The sequence below is a fragment of the Trachurus japonicus genome, chromosome 14 (genome assembly GCF_045865225.1).
Source record: "Trachurus japonicus isolate A0001 chromosome 14, Traja_1.0".
NCBI lineage: Eukaryota > Metazoa > Chordata > Actinopteri > Carangiformes > Carangidae > Trachurus > Trachurus japonicus.
The window spans coordinates 30,345,411-30,367,618 of record NC_140920.1 but is presented as its reverse complement, the minus strand read 5'-3'; the positions used below and the strand labels follow the sequence as shown (position 1 = coordinate 30,367,618).

The 22,208-nt window shown below is 39.9% G+C and overlaps 1 protein-coding gene across 1 annotated transcript; it reads left to right on the top strand.

Moving 5' to 3' along the window:
* Positions 1 to 8,117: 8,117 nt before the first annotated feature.
* Positions 8,118 to 20,488, top strand: LOC146975029 (G2/M phase-specific E3 ubiquitin-protein ligase-like). Its single transcript, XM_085798976.1, has 8 exons — positions 8,118 to 8,165; positions 10,278 to 10,351; positions 10,763 to 10,968; positions 11,048 to 11,147; positions 11,234 to 11,396; positions 11,494 to 11,600; positions 11,685 to 11,829; positions 20,363 to 20,488. The coding sequence occupies exons 1-8, from the start codon at positions 8,118 to 8,120 to the stop codon at positions 20,486 to 20,488; spliced, it is 969 nt and encodes a 322-aa protein (XP_085655102.1).
* The last annotated feature ends 1,720 nt before the right edge of the window (positions 20,489 to 22,208 follow it).

Here is a 22,208-nt window from a genome sequence, read left to right as displayed (position 1 = left end):
TGACTTTCACAGGTAAAACAGGTCGGAGAAACACGAGTGGGTTGCCTGGAACGCTACAAAATCGTAAGTTGTGACTTGAAGCTGTAATTTACGGTTTCAAAAGCCTGCCTGGAACGCAGCATTAGCCAAAACGACCGGATCGCTTACTTCTGCTTTAATATTTTTTTTCCCATTTTTTTTCCCTAAATATTTTTTTCCACTTCAGTTCTGCTCTGCATGTATACGTGTGTGTGTGTGTGCATATATGCGCGCGTGTGTGTGCATGCATGTGTATGTATGCTAATCTCCCATACATTCTAATGTAAATGTATTATAATGGCAGTCTATGGGAGCTTTTTCTTTAATCTGCCATAGCAGAAAAACTACAAAGCTTTAAAAACTGATATTGCTGGTCATCATAGATCATCACAGGCTGCAATAACTCAGCCTAAAATACTTCACCTCACATTGCATATATTGAAGATACTGGCACCTAAAGTGTTGAAATTTGCACTCAAAAGGTTCGGATCGGCATCTAAAGGGTTAAAAAAAATTTAATAATTGAAAACGTGGTAGTTTTGAGCAGAACTGAAGTGGAAAAAAATATTTAGGGAAAAAAAGTGGGGAAAAAAATATTAATGTATGCCATTTTTAGGTTGTCTAAAAGGTGGACAAAAATGTCCACTTTCAGAAATTAAGGTGTATTTTTTTTAAAAATCAGACATAGCTAAAAGATTAAAAATCCCAGAAAATCATTGTTGTTGCTCATCATTGACATATCCCAGACTGCAATAATCCCCCCTAGAGTATTTCACTTTGCATTGCATTTATTGAAAAGAGAGCAGTTTTTGTGTGTTTTTTTTTTTTTTTTTTTTTTACAGAAATTGGCGTTGACATCATATACACCAGAATTTAAAGGGTTAAACTTTTGAAAATAATTTAAAACTTGGTATTTATGATCAGAACTGAAGTGGAAAAAAATATTTAGGAAAAAAAAATTAATGTATGCCATTTTTAGGTTGTTAACTCATTGAGTGCCAACCACGTAATTTCTCGTTTTTCGTTCCCATGCGTTGAGTGCCAAAAACGAAATTTTTCGTTTTTTGCTTTTTTTTTAAATTATGAAAATAGACACTTTAATACACATTATATGTAAATTTGGGGACTCTACGACGAGGAGAACTGAAATAGATGACGATCAAAGTCACATGACAGCTCATGATCTGGAAGTTTTTATCATAACTCAGCTTCTGCAAACGGAGTTCTGCATGTGGATGCAGCAGCTGCTCCGCTGCTGCTCCGCTCTCACCCGCGAGGCTGCAGCAGCTGGGAGCTGAACCAGGAAGCTCTCAGCCCACTGTCCCGCCCGGTCTTCATCTGGAGCAACACCGTGTCCTCCCCAAAGTCCTCCCGCGGTAAAATCTGATGGTCTCTGGGTCAAAGCAGACCGGCACCACCGACCCGTACCACAGACGGACCGCGACCACCGGCGGGACCGGTGTTCGCGAGCCGCTGTGGCCGGCAGAGCCTCACGTTCCGCGGCGAGAGGCTGTGACACGGCACGGTGCGTCTGTGTTATTGCTGTTTAGTGGCGCCCCCCCCGCCCCCGATGGTGGTTTTGTGAATAGAACAACAATTGTTGTATATATTTATCTTATACGAGCCCTTTGATCCAGAAATGCGAGTGTGAGAAGAGCGACAGGCACAAACAGCGCACCTTTCATAAAAGACGCTCTATCTCCTTTTCTAGAAAAAAAGGAGGGATTTTGGTGAAACCCAGCCATGTTTAGCTTGACTTTTCTCAGGAACGGAGGCACGTAGAAACAAACGGTTTGTGGCCATTTGAAGGATAAAGTTAAACCTTTCAAATGAGCCACAGTATGTGTTGGTGGCAATAATATAGAATACACTATGGCTCTAAAATAAAAAGTCAAATATGGTCTAATTTGCCGGTACACTTGACTAAAACTTTGGAAAGGAGCGCGGCACTCAATGAGTTAAAAAGGTGGACAAAAATGTCCACTTTCAGAAATTAAGGTGTAAATTGCATAACAACAGAAAAATGCAGAATATGATGTGTTTAAAATTTTTAAAATAGTCAAAAAAAAAAAAAACTTGACCAAACATGATGAGGATCACTATTTCCAGTGTGGAGAAAGTGGAGAAAATGCGCCCCCTAGTGGACAAAAAAGGCCTCTTCAGGTATGAGGGATATATACAGCTCTGGAAAAAATTAAGAGACCACTCCGAAAATGACCAGTTTCTCTGGTTTTACTGTATGTGTTTGAGTAAAATTAATTAATCAACTTCCGTCAACATTTCTCCCAAAATTGAGCTTTTATTGGCTAATGACTAAACTAGTCTAAATAACAAAAATATCCAGTCTTTTCAGACCTTGAATAATAATAATAATGCAAAGTAAACATGTTCATATTTATTCCTAAACAACACAGCAAGAATATTTTAACTCAGGAAGAGTTTATAAACCAGTTTTTGTGGGATAATGTCGATGTTTAACCCCAGCAGTGGTTTTTATAATCTTCCTCTAAAACCAGATGTGGTTCAGGTGACGACCTCATCAGTGTCTCATTAAGGAGAATGAGTTGTGTTTGTGTTGGTATTTAATAAAGAAAAGAAAATAATTTATTTTCACCTTTTTTCTGAAAAAAATAAGAGATCACTTTCACAAATGTTTCTTAAAAGCATCTCTGTATGACAGTCATTCTTTTCTTTTCCTGAGTTAAAATGTTCTTGTTGTGTTCTTTAGGAATAAATATGAACATGTCTTCTTTTTATTATTATTATTATTCAAGGTCTGAAAAGACTGGATATTTTTGTTATTTAGACTAGTTTAGTCATTAGCCAATAAAAGCTCTAAATGACAATATTGGGGTTTTTTTTTCAATTTTGTGAGAAATGTTGTTGGTAGTTGATAGAATAAAACAAAAAATAATAATTTAATTTTACTCAAACACATAGTAAAACCAGAGAAACTGATCATTTTGGGAGTGGTCTCTTAATTTTTTCCAGAGCTGTCTATAAATATTATAACTTGACTCATCTTCGAGGTGATTTTTCTCCACATTTCTCCAGTAAAAGCACGTCAAACAACGGCTCACATTACCACTCACTCGTAAACAGTGGCTCACTTTACCGCGGTGATAGAACGTTCGATAATAACGCTGAGGGAAAAAAGAAGCGTAGTCGATCAGACTGAGTGGCAAAACAAACCTCCCTCAACATGCTGGCGGATAGCGGTGGATTCACAAACTGGATAAAATATCTTATATCTCCCCAAAAGCGTCTGCTCCACGGACACTGACAATCCTGTAACACACAGTGTGACCGCGGTACCTGCAGAATGACTGACAGGCTCACTGTTACTGTGCAGAGGGACGAGATGTAACTCGGTCAAAGTGAGACGTATCCTCAAGATGTTTAGCAGCTCTGTTAGGTCATGCTGCTTTACGCTGGCAAAGCTAGACATGTCAGACTTGTGTGGACTCGGAGAAAATCGCTTCGTAACTGCGTCGTTTTTAAACTTTGGCGGCTCTGCCACTCGTCTTTTTGCAGTGGACGTTCCACAGCGACTTCCGAGTACCGTGACGTCATGTGCATACCCCGATCCAGAACCGCAAGGCATTCTGGGGGATGTAGGCAGAGGAAGGGCTTTAGCCTCTCTTCCCGCCCAGCTAAGCAAAGTTGGTGGCAACAACAAACTCACTCGCGCTTTGAGGAAAGATCCCCGCCCCGCCCCCCCTAACGGGAGCCTAGCATTAACTGCATGTAAAGCAGATATCTACGTTCATATCTACACATAAACCGATTCTGGCGAGCATGCAAACGTTAGCTCCACTAGCGTAGACAGGCTACCCCCCCCCCCCGTGCGGGGAACAAACGCACAGGGAGCAAACGTCAGTCCAACCGCCCATCTCTCAGACTACCCATTAATCCGACTTTTCTAGACCCATTGGGCCGACTCCCTCCCCACTGCTCTGACCAAAATAATCCCAGGCTTTCCTGTTGGTGTCATTTTGTGCAGCAGTAAAGCTAAATATCTGCTGCTCTGCTCTGCTCATGCCGCTCTCACGCTCTCTCTCTCTCTCCTTCTGCACCGAGCAAAACTTCACTTCCCTGTCTGACACTTCTTTCTGTAATTTTGATGCACGTTTGTTATAGTTTCCATCCTATTTGTATCACAATAAATCCTAAACAAATGTTTATTATAGCTAGCAGCAAAGGGAAATGCGCAATAGTAAACAACAGTTAGCCTATGCATCGAGTCAGCTGCCAATCTGCAGGGACAGCGCGTGTCATAAACTGAAAGACAAAAATGTACATAAAGGTACTTTATTAGTCACATATACAGCTAGTACAGTGAAATTCTTTCTCTGCATTTAACCCATCCCTGAGGAGCAGCATAAGCTAGAAAGCTGGTGGAAAAAAGAAAAGAAAGAGGCAGAGCCTGTCACGGCGCATCCAGTGGAGGAAATGCATCCGCCGCTGGCGATAAGCACCCAAACAACCCAGAATTAATTAATTAATTAATTAATTAATTAGGCTACATACTGGAAACACTGACAACTCAAACTGTAGTTTGTGTTAGAGGACTAATTCGACTCTCTCTCTCCCTCGGGCAGTGACACGCTGTCATTCATTCATTCATTTCAGCACTGAGACAGCGGACAGCGCGCTTGGTCATATTCAGCACTACTACTAGACAAAATAGTTCACTCTTCACCGATAAATCCATGGCACTGTCCATATGAGGCAGAAAGAACTCAACATTGTCTTCTCCCGAAGTACGGGGAGCTGAACATAGCCTAACTACAGCTTTCATTCACACATCAACGTTGGAGAGCTCCAAGACGTGTGCCAGACACACAGAGGCATGAGTAAAACACCGATTTTGACCACCTTATGCTGTTTAGTTTTTTTTTTTTTGTTAATTTTCGTTTCTTTTGGATTTTTGTGCGTATTATGGAGCTGTTTTGGTCCATGTTTATAAACCCTTTCCCTTTGGATTATATTTTCTAAAGTTAGCAGCTACATGCTGCTAGCATAGGCTTCGTATGGATAACAGGCATGCGTAAAACACCGATTTTAACCACCTCATGCTGTTTAGTTATTTTTTTGGTGTCCATTTTCGTTTCTTTTGGATTTTTGTGCATATTATGAAGCTGTTTTGGTCCATGTTTATAAGCCCTTCCCCCTGGATTACTATATTTTCTAAAGTTAGCAGACATGCCGCTAGCAAAGGCTACGTATGGATAACAGCGACACATTAAAACAGACCATACCAAATAACATGTGTGTTTTTTTAGTCACACTACCATAACATTCTCCCGAAATTGCTATCCCATTTTAAAACAAAACAGTCAACGTTAACTTAACGTTACAGACATGCATGATCATCACCTCTCAGCTAGAAGCTAACAGCCTGTTGCACAAAAAGACAAATGTACAGTTCTACAGTGCTAATATCAAACAACGTCATTACAAGCATTAAGTTACATGACGATTAAAAACACAAAGGCCAATGTTTACTGTGAATGTTGCAATACATCAATAAATCAATAAACTTACTTGAGGATTCAGCACCGTCTCCCAGCAAAGAAAAATGACCGTCTCGGCTCTGTGTAGCTACTGTTCGACCGTTACAGGAAAGGCGCGTCCGTGTCCACGGATCCGACACGGGTCCGCTCGAGATGTTAACGGCTCTGCCTGGACGGTAGAATCAGAGCCGTTATTCTACCGTCAAACAGCGGATCCCGAGCGGACCCGTGTCGGATCCGCTGTTTGACGGTAGAATAACGGCTCTGCCTGGACGGTAGAATCAGAGCCGTTATTCTACGGTAGAATCAGAGCCGGTAGAATAACGGCTCTGATTCTACCGTAGAATAACGGCTCTGATTCTACCGTAGAATAACGGCTCCGACACGGGCCCGCTCGGGATCCGCTGTTTGACGGTAGAATAACGGCTCTGATTCTACCGTAGAATAACGGCTCCGACACGGGTCCGCTCGGGATCCGCTGTTTGACGGTAGAATAACGGCTCTGCCTGGAGGCGGGGCTGATCCTCTAGGCGGCGCCCAAACGAATGTGACAGTCACGCGGGTTTGGTGACTTGAAGGCGGATCCGCGTCGGAGTCTCCTGCTGTGTGGGAAGGAGCGACTCCAACTAAAGGTATGAGCAATTGTGACTAAAGTTGGTTATGAACTGTTTGTTTGCAACCTAATAAACTGACTAAATACCAATAACTAACAAAGTCTGAGACACTGACTAAAACATCTTTATTGCCTTTGGTTGACAAGGTTTTTCCAGTAAAAAAAGAAAAAGAAAAAAAGGTGAAACTCTCTTAGAAGGTTTTCTCCACCTGATTTATCTTTGCTCTTAAAGTCCCTGGAAAGTGAAATTGGAGTTTTGTTTCAAAATATATTAAAAGTGTTTGAAATGTATTGATAAAAACATGCAAAAAGACTCATTTCTGTACAGTGCTTAATTTTAGAGGTTAGGGTTTCACAGTTTCACTCTGCTTCAGTGGTCTTTGTTTTTAAGGGCAGGCTTCCAGAGGGGGACGCCGTGACGCACTGGCGTCCCTACTTTCATAACTCCTCCCATGTGTATGGAGCTATATTTGTGCCAGAATCCTGAGCGAGCAAAGATAGATTCTGAGCACACAAGGAGAGATTTTGAGCACAGAAAAACATATTTTGCAAGCACATCAATTATATTTCAAAAAGAAATTACACTTGAGCAAACAAAAACATATTCTGTGTGCACAAACAGGCCGCTGCGCTCGCTCGCTCCCCCCGTCCTGCTCGCTCAACATCTCTCGCTCTGCGCGTACAGGTTTGGTCTCTCCGCTCGCTCAGCTTGGCACACACGTTACAAATGTGCCACAAAACCAACCAATCAGAGACCTGGCAGAAGTACGTCCTGATTGGCTGTTTGCTCTCCAATGGGATCGCTGGTTACTGTAACCCGGAAAAAACAAAGGAGATCGCATCAGATGGGCTCGGACTGGATGAAGAGGACGTGTTTTAAAACAATTTTCGGTCAGTATTTATTATTATTATGATTATTGTCTGATGTTACAGAACTACCTTGTTAGTTTTTGTACTATAGTGTTGTAACGTTAGGGTCGCGTTGTCTGGGCTTACGTTATATCCTCTAATTTTGAGACATTAGCTGTTGTGTGACTGACGAAGACTTTTCCTTTCTGTCCTGGGCACCCTTAGATAATGTCAGGTGAACAACAACAACAACCACATGTAAGTTTGTGTTGCCTTTGTTATAAACACAGTGTGTCATAAAACATTTGTAAAGTTATGTTTTCACGTTAGTTTTAACCATTGTAAGTTTGCCAACTAGCGGTTAGCTATTTTGGTCTGTGCTTTGATGATGATGCCTACACCTATTATCCGACCGTTTCAGATTAAATTAATTTTGCTAGCTGGCAACATAGCCAGCTAAACTGGCGGCTAACAACCATTTTAAAGCCAGCCGCCACTCTCATGTCTAATTACTTTGAACAGACAACATGTTAACGTTACATCATGAATTGATTTAGGGTCATGGTACAGTTGAGTCAGCAGCCAGAAACCTGGTGTCTATGCTACTCGGCACTTTGGCCACAAACGACTCAACAAGGCCCACAAGGCAGGAGACAGAGCAGCCCGCCCCAGCCAATAGAAATGTAACTGTGCAGCAAGAAATGACAAGGTTTGTTATTGAAGCCACACAACGTCATTCTCATTTGTACTGGGAACAAAACATTTTGTTGTTAGGTCCACGTCATTACTGCGAAGATGTGTAAATTCAAATGTGCATTTTGAATCACACTCAGACAGGAGTTTGGTTTGTGATTACATTAGAAAAAAAAAAATATATATATACCTTTTAGTTAGAATTTGAATACAACACTTATTAAACGCACATTTATATTTTAATCCACAGATCTTTTCCAGGATATTTCAAGTCAAACTTCAACCGTGGTAAAAAGAGGTGTTTGACTGCCACCAAGCATCATCTTAAGATAACTAGTAAGACAACTGCTCTCAATTTTTATCTGCTGCCAAAAAATACAACCCACACACCATTGCCAGTAGAGGAGCTTGAACTCCTTCAGGCGGGCATGGGGAGACAAATGGTGAGCCTCCCTGAAGATGGTGACCACACAGAGGTACAGCTGTCAGTCCAGGGGCCTCATTTATCAAAGAGGGTGTAAAACTGCTACTAAATATTTGCGTACGGCGAAAAGACGAAAATGGCGTACACCCTAAATATTTACACCTTTTTCAGATCAATCAAACTGTGCGTACGCACAACTCTCCGCAATAGATCACACAGGACTCAAGAATGGTGCACACGTGAACACACCTCTTACTCCGCCCCGGAACGCCTATATACAACTATATATGGTCAGCACGTGCATATTTAATTAGCCATGTGCTCTCTGTGGTGCAGCAACAAGTGACAACAAAGTGACAACGGAGACAACGGGCGGAGGACGGGGGAAAGAAGCGGAACTTCTCCGCTTCTCCGAAAGCAGATACACGGGCAATAAATCAGTCAGAAAAATGATCTTGCATTTTAATAAGCTACAATAAAAACAAAAACCTCCCAAATCTCAACAAAAGGGAGCAGAAAGAAGAAGAATCTTATGTAATCTGCCCGTTTATCCCAGAAAATCTTTTTTTTTTTTTTTTTACCTAGATGTTAAAACAATGTAGGAAGCAGGACGATAGTTACCATTACTTTGCACGCCTTTCCACTACACAGTTACAGCTCTACTGGACTCGGTTTAGGTCATTTTCCATTAGGCTACAGCTGAGTCCTTCATAGTTCCTCCTCAGAGCCGCGTTGTCTCACTCTTTATTCTCTCGTCAGCTCCAAACACACGTGCACCTCGTTAACTCAGGTGACAGATTAATAACAGTCTCAGTAGCTGCAGATCAGTGTGCGCTGCTGCCGATGTGTTTTTAAACTTGGATGGTTTGATCCTTGTCGGACGTCACACATAGCCTAATCAAAAAAGCAAAATCCACAATCCGCTCTGTTTATCAATTAACATAGAGCCTAGTGTTATTATAGAGCGGGTTGGATTGCCAGCATCAACGGCCCACCACTACCACAATTACTTAATAAAATCCTACTGTCTCTTCTAAATGTACTCCGCTCCTCTCTCCCTCTCACACTGCAGTTCTCTGACTCAGCAACGGTGTCGCCAATTCCTCCTGTTCCTCAAAAAAGGCGTACGCCAGGGTCAAAATGGGTGTAAATGTCCGCACTTTTCCCCGTCAGGTTTTGGCTTGATAGATCCCAAATTTGGCGGAGAAAAGTGCGTACGCACAAAACGGGGGGAAAATGGCGTAAAAAAAGGTGTATCCACAATGATAAATGAGGCCCCAGTTGTTTAACTTGTCATTAAAGGTAGTTATTGTACTTTATCTTAAGTTGTGTGCACTGTTCTCCCCCCCCCCCCTTTATTATTAACAAAGATCTCAAGGCTCCTGGCTGACACATTTCCAAAAATGGAGGGTCTGTATGGAGGGTGGCTCTTGCATAAGGCTACAGGTTTGTAAGATAAATATTGTTTAAAGTTTTATTTACTGATTATCACATCCCATTTTTGGTGTCTTTAAACTCTTATGGTGTGTTGATTACTTTCTGTAAGCATTAAAGATGCCTGACTGACAAAATGTTTTGTTTTTTTCTCAACAAAACAGATGATTTTTAAACTTTTGTTTTATTTCTCTATTTCTCAATTAAGGTGGGAGTGGTAGACGAAAACTCACTGTCATTCCACCAGAGGCAGAGGGATATACTGCCAAAGCTCTGCGAGCTGTGTCAGCAGGTGGCAAAGCCACTTTTTACATAGTCCCGCTTCAGGAGACATTGGACACCTCTCCTCTTCCTCCTGACTCTCAGCACTTCTCAAAAATGCCAAAGAAGACATGTTACCAGTGTAATGAATTGATGCCTTTGCAGATGCTTGCAGTGCACATTAAGACATGCAAGGGGAAACTGTCTGATGATGATGATGATGATGATGATGATGATGAGGTGAAGGCAAATTGCTTTTTTGTTTTTGTTTTCTTTTAAAAAGATTACAATTAAATTGAATTTACTGTTTTGTAAATTTGCAGTCCTCTGATGGCGTATGGGTTGTGGAGAACAAGTGTAAGGTAAATATAGCATATAATTGAAATCCTAGATCACTTTGGTTTGCTTTGCACCAGCTGTTTTGTTGTTGTTTTTTAACATTAAACAATTTTCTTTTTTTTAATTTCAGGTGGTTTGTCCAATTTGCACCAAAGAATTCCCAGATGATGAGATCACAGTCCATGCTAGTCTATGTGGAGAGAGGTAATCTGCTTTGTCCTGCTGTTTGTATAATAAACATTTTTCATAGATTAATGTCTGTATATGGTCTATACAACCTGAACAATGTCTGTGTATACTGTATGTACAGTGTTTAGTGTGAGACTATTATTTCTTGTACAGCTTTGAATGTACAGTGACTTCTGCACCAAATGACAATAGTCCAAGAACAGCTGCTCAAACTCCAGTATCCAAACCAAAAAGGTATGTTGTATTAAGATTTCCTTTGCATGTTTATTTTTAATAGTGCATACATGTTTTGCACCGTCATTTACACAGTCAACATGTTCTCAGTTACACAAGAGCTAGTCATCACATACTTTCAAATCATTTTAATGTATACAAATTTTGTTTGGGTATTTGGGACTATCTTAATATTTCTTCTTTTGTCTTAAGTGTGGAGGATGTACTGCTCTTCCTTACACACCAAATTGACACCACAACAGAATTTAAGCTGTGTGTGGACAGAGAAGACCTTCTTGACAGGGGCATTCTCCAATGGAAAAGGAAGGAAACTGCATCTCCTGCCAGTGCTCTGAAGGTGGTCTTCATAGGAGAGGCAGGCATTGATACAGGAGCACTAAGAAAAGAGTTTCTCACTGGTAAGTTGGTCATGTAACCGTTTTGTGAAACAAAACCAATAGGTCATCTAAATCTGTGTATTGCTTTTTTTTGCCTAAGAAATGATTTCAGGTATTGAAAACAGATTCTTTGAAGGAGCTGGGAACCAGGGTAAAAATCCCAAGTACTCTTTGACAGACCTTGACAATGACAATTTTAGGTGGGTTAAATTTTTTTTTTTTTTTTACAAATTCATGTATGTGTTTTTTTTTTTTTTACTGAGACTTTTTTTTACCTTGCACACAGAACTATTGGCGAAATAATGGCAGTCAGCCTTGCACAAGGTGGCCCACCTCCTGCTTTTTTGAAAGAGTGGTGCTACAACTTCCTCTGCACAGGAGAGATTGACTTTCACAGTCTGTCAAAGGAGGATGTGGCTGATCTAGAATCCTGTCTACTCATCAGCAGGGTGAGTGCTCTTTTGGCATTGTTAAATATGAATTATTTCACAATTATTGTTAATACCTATTGTATGATTTGCTTCATCTCTTCATTGCACATTTCAGGTCAAAGATTCCACAGATGTTCAGTCTCTGATGATGTATGCTGATGAAATTGTCAGCTGTGGATACACCAGCCAGATCAAACTGGACAGCAAGGAAAGCATCATTCGGTAAGTGTTTTAAAACAATATTAACATATTATATTAACTTTTCAAACTAGTATTGATTTTCTTTTTTTGTGCTTTTCTTCAAAGAGCAATTGTCCTACATTCTACAACAAGACTGACTCCAATGCTGCAGCAACTGAGAAAGGGCATGGAACTGTATGGCCTGGTGGACCAGATGACGTCAAACCCTGCAGCTTGCCACTCCTTGTTTGTTCCTGGGAAGATCACCAAAGTAAATATTTTAACTGCTACTTATTTTGTTCTTGCATGCATTATTTTTTGTTCTGTATTGCAATCTCCATTTTGTATGTCATTAATAGCCTGAGTTTGTACATTTAAAGATATTTAGCCAAATCTGCATTCGCTCTCTTTATAGCCTGATGCTGACTTCATGATGATGAACTGCCAGCCACATTACAGTGAAAAGGGCACATCTAAGGAAAGAGCTGAGAGGAAGATTATCAACTTCCTCCAAGATTTCTTAGAAGAGCTTGAAATGCCAGGTATGATGTACTGTATAGTATACACATAGCATCATTTAATGTACCAAGCACATGTTCTTGGATTTTGTTTTAAAACTCAGTTTAAACTGTTCCTTAAATTCATGTTATTTGAAAAATATATTAATCACAGATGGGGAGACAGACAGTGCAGCTGGTGACACAGAACCTCTTGCAGTGCCACATGTGCTCCAGTGGATGACCGGGCAATCCCACATCCCCATCCTCCCTGATGAAAAGAGTCATTTCAAAATAACATGCAACTTTGACCATGAATGCAGGGAAAGGCTTGGAGACCACTCGGTTTGTTACCCAATAGTGAGTGCATGCACTCAGACTGTGACTTTTCCAGTACAGCATCTTAGCACTTACACTGAGTTTAGAAGAATCCTGAGTGAAGCAGTGCGATATGGTGGTGGATTCCACAGAGTTTAACAGCTCGAGCTTTATTCAAAACAAGAAGTTATTAATATGCCAATGGCTGTTCGATCTGAAAACAGACAAGAGTTAAGTTTTGTTCATTCAGTAGTTTAATTTTTTCAATACCTCATACAGGATTTTTTTTTTTTATGTATTTGTTGTAAAAGCTTCAGAATGTCTGTAAAACAAGGTTCCTGTAACCGATAATGTGTCTATTCATGTTCTAATGTCAGACACCTTGTGCAAAAAGTGTGTGTACAAGTCACGACCATGTGACTGAGAATGTCCCAGAGGATCAATAGTTCTCTGAAGTTCCTCCAGGGCCTCGTCATCCAGTGGGCATGCGATTTCAGGAACCACAACTGCTCCATTAGAGTCCCCTTGCAGTACGACACTCTCCCAGTCAATGTCTGGGTCTTGAAGTTCCTACAGACCCAGAAAGACCAAAAAAAGTATGTCAAGACTATTATAAAAATATTGCACTGCTGTGTGTATTTTGTTTATAAAAATAAACTGTTCCATAAAAATGTATCTGTTTTTACTCAATATAGAAATTAAAACTACTATTATTGAACTGTTGCCAAGGATTTTAAACATGTCATGTGCCTTTCACTCACTGTAACCAACAAAGGCATTATGGTTTGTTAGTGAAAATTATCTGCATTGTCTACACAAATGACAAGATCATTAGACATACGATATCGAGCAGACCATCTTCCTCCAGAGAGTGAAGGACATCATGGTACTTGCTAGTGACTGCAACCCAGACGTCACGCCAAAGTCGCTCTATTCTAAAATGATATTTGAATTGGTTGACTTCAATTTATACTGCAATTTGTGCTTTGATTGAACAACAAAACTGCAACAATTACAATAATTAGGTATTCAAAAATTGCAAGACGTACAAACAACTAACCTCTGATTGTGTACGCTCTTTCCAGAGATAAAGCTTGCTCTTCCTGTTCCCCGTGTGGCAAACATGTAATGTGCAATGTCCACATTTTCGACACCCTGATCCCCTCTTACCCTAAGATGAAAAAACATTTAAATAATGAATTTAACAATTAATTTAACAAGGTTTACTTTAACTTTGAGATACAATTAAAGCTCTACATGTTTTCTTTTTTTAAATATGAAATTTAAACACAACCATTTATCCCTGTATGTGTTCGTTTTGGCAGAATTCCTGGATGGTAAGCCATGGAGCTGGGTTGATCTAGGTCTACCCTACACCTTTACACACAGTCACTCAAATAAATTTGATCTGAAATACACACCTATACATCCAGCTGCATCTGAATTGTTAACCTTTGCAAGAAATGCAAGCTTATATTGACATTTTCATACAAAATGCATTTTTTGTTCTAATTAGAATTTAAATACAAGCTACATTAAGCTGATAACATTGAAGATCTCCTTGAATAATTTGTCATTTTTCAAGTTCAATTATCTCCTTAAAATTACATCTACACATTTTCCCTCCTGAAAAATTCAAGAATCAATCAATCAATCTATGAAAATGTTTCATTTCAGAAAAAAAGCCAGTCACTGTTTGTGAAATGGGGGCTTCACATTCCTACATGAAAATCTTATTTTCAATTAGCACAGAGAAACACTTTCAGTAGATCTGAAAGCATCCTTCCACTGACAAACTGCACATACATCATTCTGCACAGTTAAGCTCAAACATATGGCTGTAGGAACAAGAACACATTAATTACCTTCCTTGAATAACCATCCACTCCACCGAACACCACAATATTGTACCTGTTAAAGTAGAGGAAAAAAAGAATATAACTATGACTGTCCTTATAATATGCCACTTACTTCCAACATTCAGTATGTAGATAATTGCATAAACAGTCTATTTTACTACCTTATGAGTTTGTGATTCGTGTCAATGTGGACCAGAGAGAGAGGGCCTCGCACAGCATAACTTCTTCGCACAACACACCCTAGTGCCACGATCCGTGAGAAGATCCCTGCAGCATCAACACGATGCATGGAGGCCATCATTCTCCACCACTGAATGCGGAGCCCCATTGAAACCAAATGTCCTTGAACCATTCGATAACCAGCATTTGGCATCTGACCTTTAATAGCTGAAATAATGTTATCAAGCTCTTCATCAGTCACTGTGCTGTATGATCCTCTTACAGACAAGCCAAATTCTTGCATTCTTCTGTAAAGCGTTCTTCTTGAAACACCAAGGCATTTTGCAATGCAGGAGACTGGCAGATGTGTGTCCAGCAGACTTTTCAGTTTTTCTCTCTCTACTACAATTTTGGGGTGACCAGAACCTGGACCAATTTCCATCTCCAGTTCCACCCCAGCTAGCAGGGAACGTTCCCACAACTTTGGCTAACATTCCCTACAAGTTCTGTTTGTGTTTTAAAGAAAACATTTTCATCTAATGTTTAAAGAACATTATAATGATGTTTATTATTTCAAACAATGTTCCTGTATTGTTAAATGTTAACAAAGATAGAACTTTTAGATGAAACATTCTAAGGATGTTTTGGGGATGTTGGTGAGGTAAACAATTATAGAATGCTCCTCTATAAAACATTACCTAAATGTTCCATAATAACAAAGGAAAAACATTATCAGAAAAACATTTTAAAAACATTCTTACAACGTTATACAATAACAAAGAAGGAACATTCTTAAAGCAATATTTCAAAAATGTTTTCAGGATATTATTGACACTTCAGATTACACAATGTTCTTTTCCAAAACATTTCTGCAATGTGATATGTTAACAAACATAGAACATTTGTCTAAAACATGCTTAGGATGTTCTGGGGATGTTGTTGAGTTAATGGATTATTGAATGTTCTTCTAGAGAACATTTCCATGATGTTAGAGGAAAACCACAAAGGAACATTCTCAAAGCAACATCCAGAAAACGTTTTCATTATGTTATTAAGGCCTCAGATTATATTATGTTATTTATAAAACATTCTTACAATGTTATATGATGATAAACGAAGAATATGCACAAAGCAATATTTTGAAAATGTTTGCAGGATGTTATTGATGCCTCAGATCACAAATAGCATGTTTGTGTAATGTCATTTACGAACAAAGGAAGAACATTTTACCCATAGCATTCTGAGAATATTTTAGGGACAACGTTTACATAGAGATTACAGAATGTTATTTATAAAATGTTCTCATAATGTTACATTAAGAACATTTTCAAAGTAATATTTGGAAAATGTTTTCAGGATGTTATTGATACTTCAGATTACACAATGTTCTTTTCCCAAACATTTCTGTAATGTGATATGTTAACAAACGTAGAACATTTGTCTAAAACATGCTTAGGATGTTCTGGGTATGTTGTTGAGTTAATTGATTATTGAATGTTCTTCTAGAGAACATTTCTCTGATGTAACAGGAAAACCACAAAGGAACATTGTCAAAGCAACATCCAGAAAACGTTTTCATTATGTTATTAAGGCCTCAGATTATATTATGTTATTTATAAAACATTCTTACAATGTTATATGATGATAAATGAAGAATATGCACAAAGCAATATGTTGAAAATGTTTGCCGGATGTTATTGATGTCTCAGATCACAAAATGTTTTTTTGTTTTTTTTTTACCAAATGTTCCTTTAATGTTTTATGTAAACAAAGGAAGAATGTTTTGCATGTAACATTTTGAGAATATTTTAGGGACAATGATTAGGTAACAGATTACAGCATGTTATTAATACAATGTTCCCTCAATGTTAAATAATATCACATTTTCTAAGTAATATTTGGAAAATGTTTTCATGATGTTATTGATACTTCAGATTATGCAGTGTTCTTTTCCAAAACATTTTTGTAATGTGATATGTTAACAGACATAGAATATTTGTCTAAAACATGCTTAGGGTGTCCTGGGGATGTTTTTGATTATTGAATGTTATTCTATAAAACATTTCCATGATGTTAGAGGAAAACAACAGAGGAACATTCTCAAAGCAACATTCAGAACAGGTTTTCAGTATGTTAACAAGGCCTCGATTACATTATAGCCTATATGTGACCCGATCCATCAAAATGAGTCACAGTGACCCAAATTTCAAAGTTGAGATTTTGGTATCAATGGAAAGATTAGAAAATAAGCTTTAAAATGATACCCTAGTCAGAGTCATACATTTGATGGTTTTCGAGATGTGGCCATTTGAATTACGATCTCCTACTCTCTCATTCCGTTCTAAAACCTGAGAAAATAGCAGTTAAAGTTTTTGCCAGTGACTCATGGCATCTGTTCCTGTACCACGTGATTACACGCACCCTATAGACTGATTCGGCGACGTCACCGGAAATCGAACGGCCGCCATTACTGCGGTGACAACTCACACAGTCAGGCAGCTGTTGGCTCTGTGCGCGAAGCGGGCATTTGAATGCAAGTGGACCTTTTCTCTTCCCTTTCTCTTCTGCGAACATGTCCAGGAAGGCTGGGAGGACATGTGCCGTCCTCGACTGCTCTAATATCAGCAAAACACAGCCCCTTACTTCAGGAGGAGTGTCCGTGTTTAGACCGTAACGTTACGTACAGCGTGTCAGCAGCAGCCGCCAGCGACGCAGTCACAGCTGACCTGTACAACCTGGCTACCCTCCCTTCTCACCGTTACCTTCACATCGTGTGGACAGTCTGTGAATGTCTCACTGATCCCTTCAATATGATGTGATCATGGTCGTCTAAAAGCCGGTGTAAAATATGTCCGACCCATCCGGAGCTCAGGTAATTTTGACCATAAATCAGAGACCTGTAATTGACGTTTTTTCTGATCATCGGAGGCCAGCTGGTCAATAAAATATTCTTGAATATCTAAAACAAAGCAAAAGTTGTTGTTGTTTTTATAATCTTATTCATGTAGCCTGTCCACATGATTAAATATCCCGCTGCTGGCTTGCTAACGTCAGCACGCATAACGTACCGGTATGTTATATCGTTTATGATACAGTCTCTTATCTCCCTGTTACTCTAATCTTTCCTGCTAATCGCTCAAACAAATGATTAATTACTAAATGAATATTGGTATTCATGCAAGATACCTTAATCAGTTACTGGGGGGCACTAAACATCACAAATGCAGCCTATTTATGATGCTGTCATAGAGAATCAGTTTACTATGACTGACACATGTCACCGCAGCAATGGCGCTGCCGCAAGATGGCGGCATACACAAAACGTTCTCCGAATTCGTCTATACGGTCCCTTGTTGTCATAGATGCAGCATTCAATGACCCTCGGAAAGCAGGGAATCTCACAATTCAGATGCTTTTTACAGCTCGTCTCTATCATAAACGGTTCAGAAGTTGTCATGTTTTGTTGACATTTTGTAAAACATGTGCAAGCGTGTACGTTCGGTTTAGCATCGATGCTACGTTCGGTTTAGCATCGATGCTACGCTCTGTTAGCGTCGATGCTACGCTCTGTTAGCGTCGATGCTACTCGGTTTAGCATCTGTTTCTGTATCCGTCCCTTCTCGTCATAGATGCAACATTCAATGACCGTCGGAAAGCGGAGAATCCCGCGATTCAGATGCAGTTTACAGCTCGTCTCTATCATGAACGGTTCAGAAGATATTTCATGTTTTGCACCGAAGCAACACTCATTTTCAGAGGGTTTAAGTTGCAAGTCAACTTTAATCATCATTCACGTGCCTTTTCTCAATTATCTGGACTGTGAAACTCTGGGAGATTGTTTTTGAATGTCATTGCTTTGAAATTAGGGTAAAAATTTTTTTTTGATTTTCTATGGGTTTTCCATGTTATCAGCTGATTATCTAAAAATAGAACGTTGCGACTTCCGACTCATTTTGATGGAACGGGTCACATATATATATATATATATATATATATATATAAACCATCCTGCTATATCACAATGATTGATGATGACTAGAGGACTGATCAGTCAGTCATCAGCTAATAATTATTTTTTACTTATCAATATTTTACTCATCAATTATAAGGAAATATGCACTAGGTTGACTCATCTTCTCTCACGATATGAATGGGCTCGTTTTGTATGACACTGATTACAGTATGGGGCAAAAGTTATTTTTCACCTAGGCTACTTTAGAAAATTTTTAAATCAGCAGCAGCTGAATTTTATGATATCTGTGATATGAAGTTTGATATGAGAAAGGTCAGTAATTATCATGGGAACATGAGAAACCTGACAGAGATGGGCAGGCAATTATTTATCCATTGTCTACTCTACAGTCCATCTTTCCCCGAATGAGGACAACAACTCCTTTGCCACAATATAAAATACAGGCAGCTCTATGCAGCCCATTTGTGTGGGCTGTTTGAAATAAGTGGGCAACTTGGTTGTAGGTTGTACATTAGGGGGAAGCTAAATGGTGGCCTGAAAGCTTGCCAGTTTGGATGTAATGGTTTTGAGGTATATTTACAGGATAATAAAATTAAAATATATTTTTTTAAATCATCATGCTAATGTATTTTCACTGGATGATCTTAAAAAAGAAAAGAAAATGGGGCTATGTGTGTTTTAGTGGCATATGTTGCCTTGCTCATTGTTGTGTGTGCGTTTTAAACAACAGTTATTAAGGTGTCAGTGATCTATTCTAGACTAGGCAGTTGATAAGATCATTGGCATGTAGTAGATTTACCGCCCAGCCGGTGGGCCTCATGACAAATTAAAATTCAAGACTTAGACCAGTAGTGATTGACTGGTGGTTTGACCCCCAAGCCGGCGGGACACAACAGGAACCAGTAACCTGCTGCAACTTCAGACTACTTCGCTCCCAAGTCCACATTGGAGGCCCAGATTGTGATCGTGGATCATGGTAAGACTACAATAACTGTTTTGAATTGATTATTGATCCCCAGTAGAGAATTGGGTCCAGTTAGTTTACTAGTTATTCACATTATTTCCCCATTTGTTCATTAATCTGTCAATCAGAGTGATTTTGCACACACTAGATCCTCATTGGCTAGATCAAGCAGCGCAGATCAATGATTGGTCAGAGGGGAGTAAGTCCCGCCCCTTCCAGTTTGAATTCGTCAGTGCCGAGTCAGAGCGGTGAGGCTGCGGGGGTGAGATACAAGGAAGAAAACTAGCAGAAATTAAGCACACAGTGGTTGTGAACGCGGTTATCACCACTGAATAATTATTTAAGGGACGCAACCTGAGTCCGAGCGGTGGTTTAGGAGCCGTGAGCCAGGACTATCACTACTTTTGGCGGTGTCATGGTGAGTTGGTGGAGTTAAGCTAGCGCATGCTAACTGTATTAGCCATGTGGTGAGTGGAGCAGGAGAGGTGGAAAACCACCGAGGATACATGAACCTGACGTACCGTTTAGTGTTGTATGCTAAATGTATTAAAGCAAGATTTAGAGCTGCATATTTCTGCACTGATAACCTAATAGAAAATGAGATATGCTATTTTGTTATGCTACCGTGTGTGTGTTTACTTTGTTCATAATGTGTAGTATGTTTAAAGAAACTGCAAGCCTAAATTCATTGTTCATTTATCACAAAATCAAAAGACTATTTTGACATTGAGAAGTGTAGCCCATAGGATGTGTGTTTTGCTGTTATTTAGTTCATCATTTTATGGCAATGTATGTAACAGACAAAAAAAGGGAAATTAATTATATTTAATAGGAAAAGAGCTATAATATGATAATTCATGATTTAAAATACTCCATTTGAGATTAGAAGAAAAAGATAATTTAATCACTGTTGTGTTATACTAGTGTTTTGTGTTGAATATGGCCATAGAGAGTTTCAAAATAACATAAGAGCATTGTCTTTACAGGCTAGGTTTTTGAGATCTGTCAGGAAACTCTGGATTCTCCCTAACAAGGGAGATGGCGAGCCCCCAGTGAGAAGGCTTCTCCTTCCCGAGGAGTGGGTCAACATCGACTGTGCCCAAGGAGGACACCAAACAGTCTTCGACACCTTCATCCACACTGTGGTAGGACCACCATAGACTCACGGCTACTGAGCTTAAAGTCTGTATAAAATTAAACTAGTTTTCTAAGTTAGTCACACCACAGATGTCTTAACCATCCTGTCAAATTTGATTTAATGCTAGAAAAATTAGTTTAGTAAATTAGGTTTTAAAATCATGGCAAAATCAAGCAGTTCTCCTAGCTCTGGAAGCTGGAGTTGTGTCTGCTGCAGGCACTGAAGCCCTGCCCACTTGCTGAGCTTTGTCAAATTTGAACTTTCAATCAAGTACCATCAAACGACATTCATGCAAACTGTCACATCATACCCGGGCAGCTACAGGTTTGAACCTCTGAGTCTGAGTCCAGCTCTAATTCTGAATACTTCAGATAAACACATGCTGAGGGAAAAGACATACAGTCCAGGTGAGGCGCTGGAGCGTCTGGCCCATAGCTCAGGACTCCCATTGCCAGTGGTGGCCAGCGTCTCACCTGGACTGAGAAATCCTTGTCCTCAAAAATAGTTTTACCCTCAGATCAGTGCTCCATAGTTATCGGTCTTTGCATGTGTTTTCAAGAACCATATTCTAACATATTTATCAAATCTCGGATGACACTTAACACAGACTTTAAGACTTTTAAACTATATCTGACTTGACTTTATTCCCTTTGGACTGAGCATGCTGACTTGACCACAACAACAACATTAAAGGGACATTGAAACGAACATAACACTGGACACTTTCCATGTATTTTTTTATTTTATTTTCCATACAGGTCAATACAGCCAAGCTGACTGTATCCTGTGGCTCCATTTATGATAATGTGTCATTTTCTCTCTCTCTCTGTCACTTTAACCCTCCTGCTAGGAACCTGTCCCTGGTCCATATATCATACTACCCTGTGGCGCTTAGTGGGTTACACTTCACATGCCAATATGTCACGGCAGCTGCGGTGTCCTGCTGAAAACTGGAAAGCTGTGGAGAAGAGAGCTGGGGCTGGACCAGGGGATCGAGCTGCCGTGTGCCGAGAGGCAGCTGCTGAAAGCCTGCAGCTCTGAGAGCCAGGTAGCATGTTGCTGCTGGAGGAATCAACACACACCGGGCCACCGCACCAAGTTCTGCTGTCTCAAGCCTGAGACCTTCTCGTGTGTACACATTTTGCGAAGCAGGTATGCAATTTGACATCAAAATACGCTGGTACGATTTGCCTTTCTAAACTACGCAAAAAGCTGCTGACATAGAGAATCATGCAACACTCATGTCTGACAACACGGTGCAGCAGTGTGCTGAAGCAGTTTCAACCCATTGTATAGTTGTGTAGAGTAGCAGAGAAAAAAAGTCTACTGAACCAAGCGCCGGGGACACATCGGACGCGGCGCGCCACGAAAATCGCGCGCGAGACAGAGCCCTCCTGTCCCCATCGGAACATCGGTGTTTCGAAGTGGAGGTGTGTCGGAATGGAGAGCTGCCCCCGTAATGGGAGCAGGCGGATCTTACGTTGTTTAGGCTGTTTACCTGTTTCCCTCAAAACCACATTTTTTTCCCCCCACAGACAACGTCAGGTGGCTATTCAAACATACACCGAGGGGCTTGTTTACTTAAAGAAAGCTGACAAGTTTGTAAACAGAGCTGTAATACAAATGGGGCCCTATAAAATCATTTTTTCCGTTTTAATTTTGGGGAATTTAGTTTTTTTTTTTTTACCTTTCACTCTTATTTTTACTACAAAAAAGAGAGTGTTTTCAATGTTAATGACTAA

What these genes read in the sequence shown, in the direction of transcription:
- LOC146975029 (XM_085798976.1), top strand. Translation starts at nt 8,118, where the DNA reads ATGGGGAGACAAATGGTGAGCCTCCCTGAAGATGGTGACCACACAGAG. An exon ending in CTTGACAATGACAATTTTAG is followed by an intron (nt 11,148 to 11,233) that starts GTGGGTTAAATT and finishes CCTTGCACACAG; the next exon opens with AACTATTGGCGAAATAATGG. An exon ending in AGCAAGGAAAGCATCATTCG is followed by an intron (nt 11,601 to 11,684) that starts GTAAGTGTTTTA and finishes TTTTCTTCAAAG; the next exon opens with AGCAATTGTCCTACATTCTA.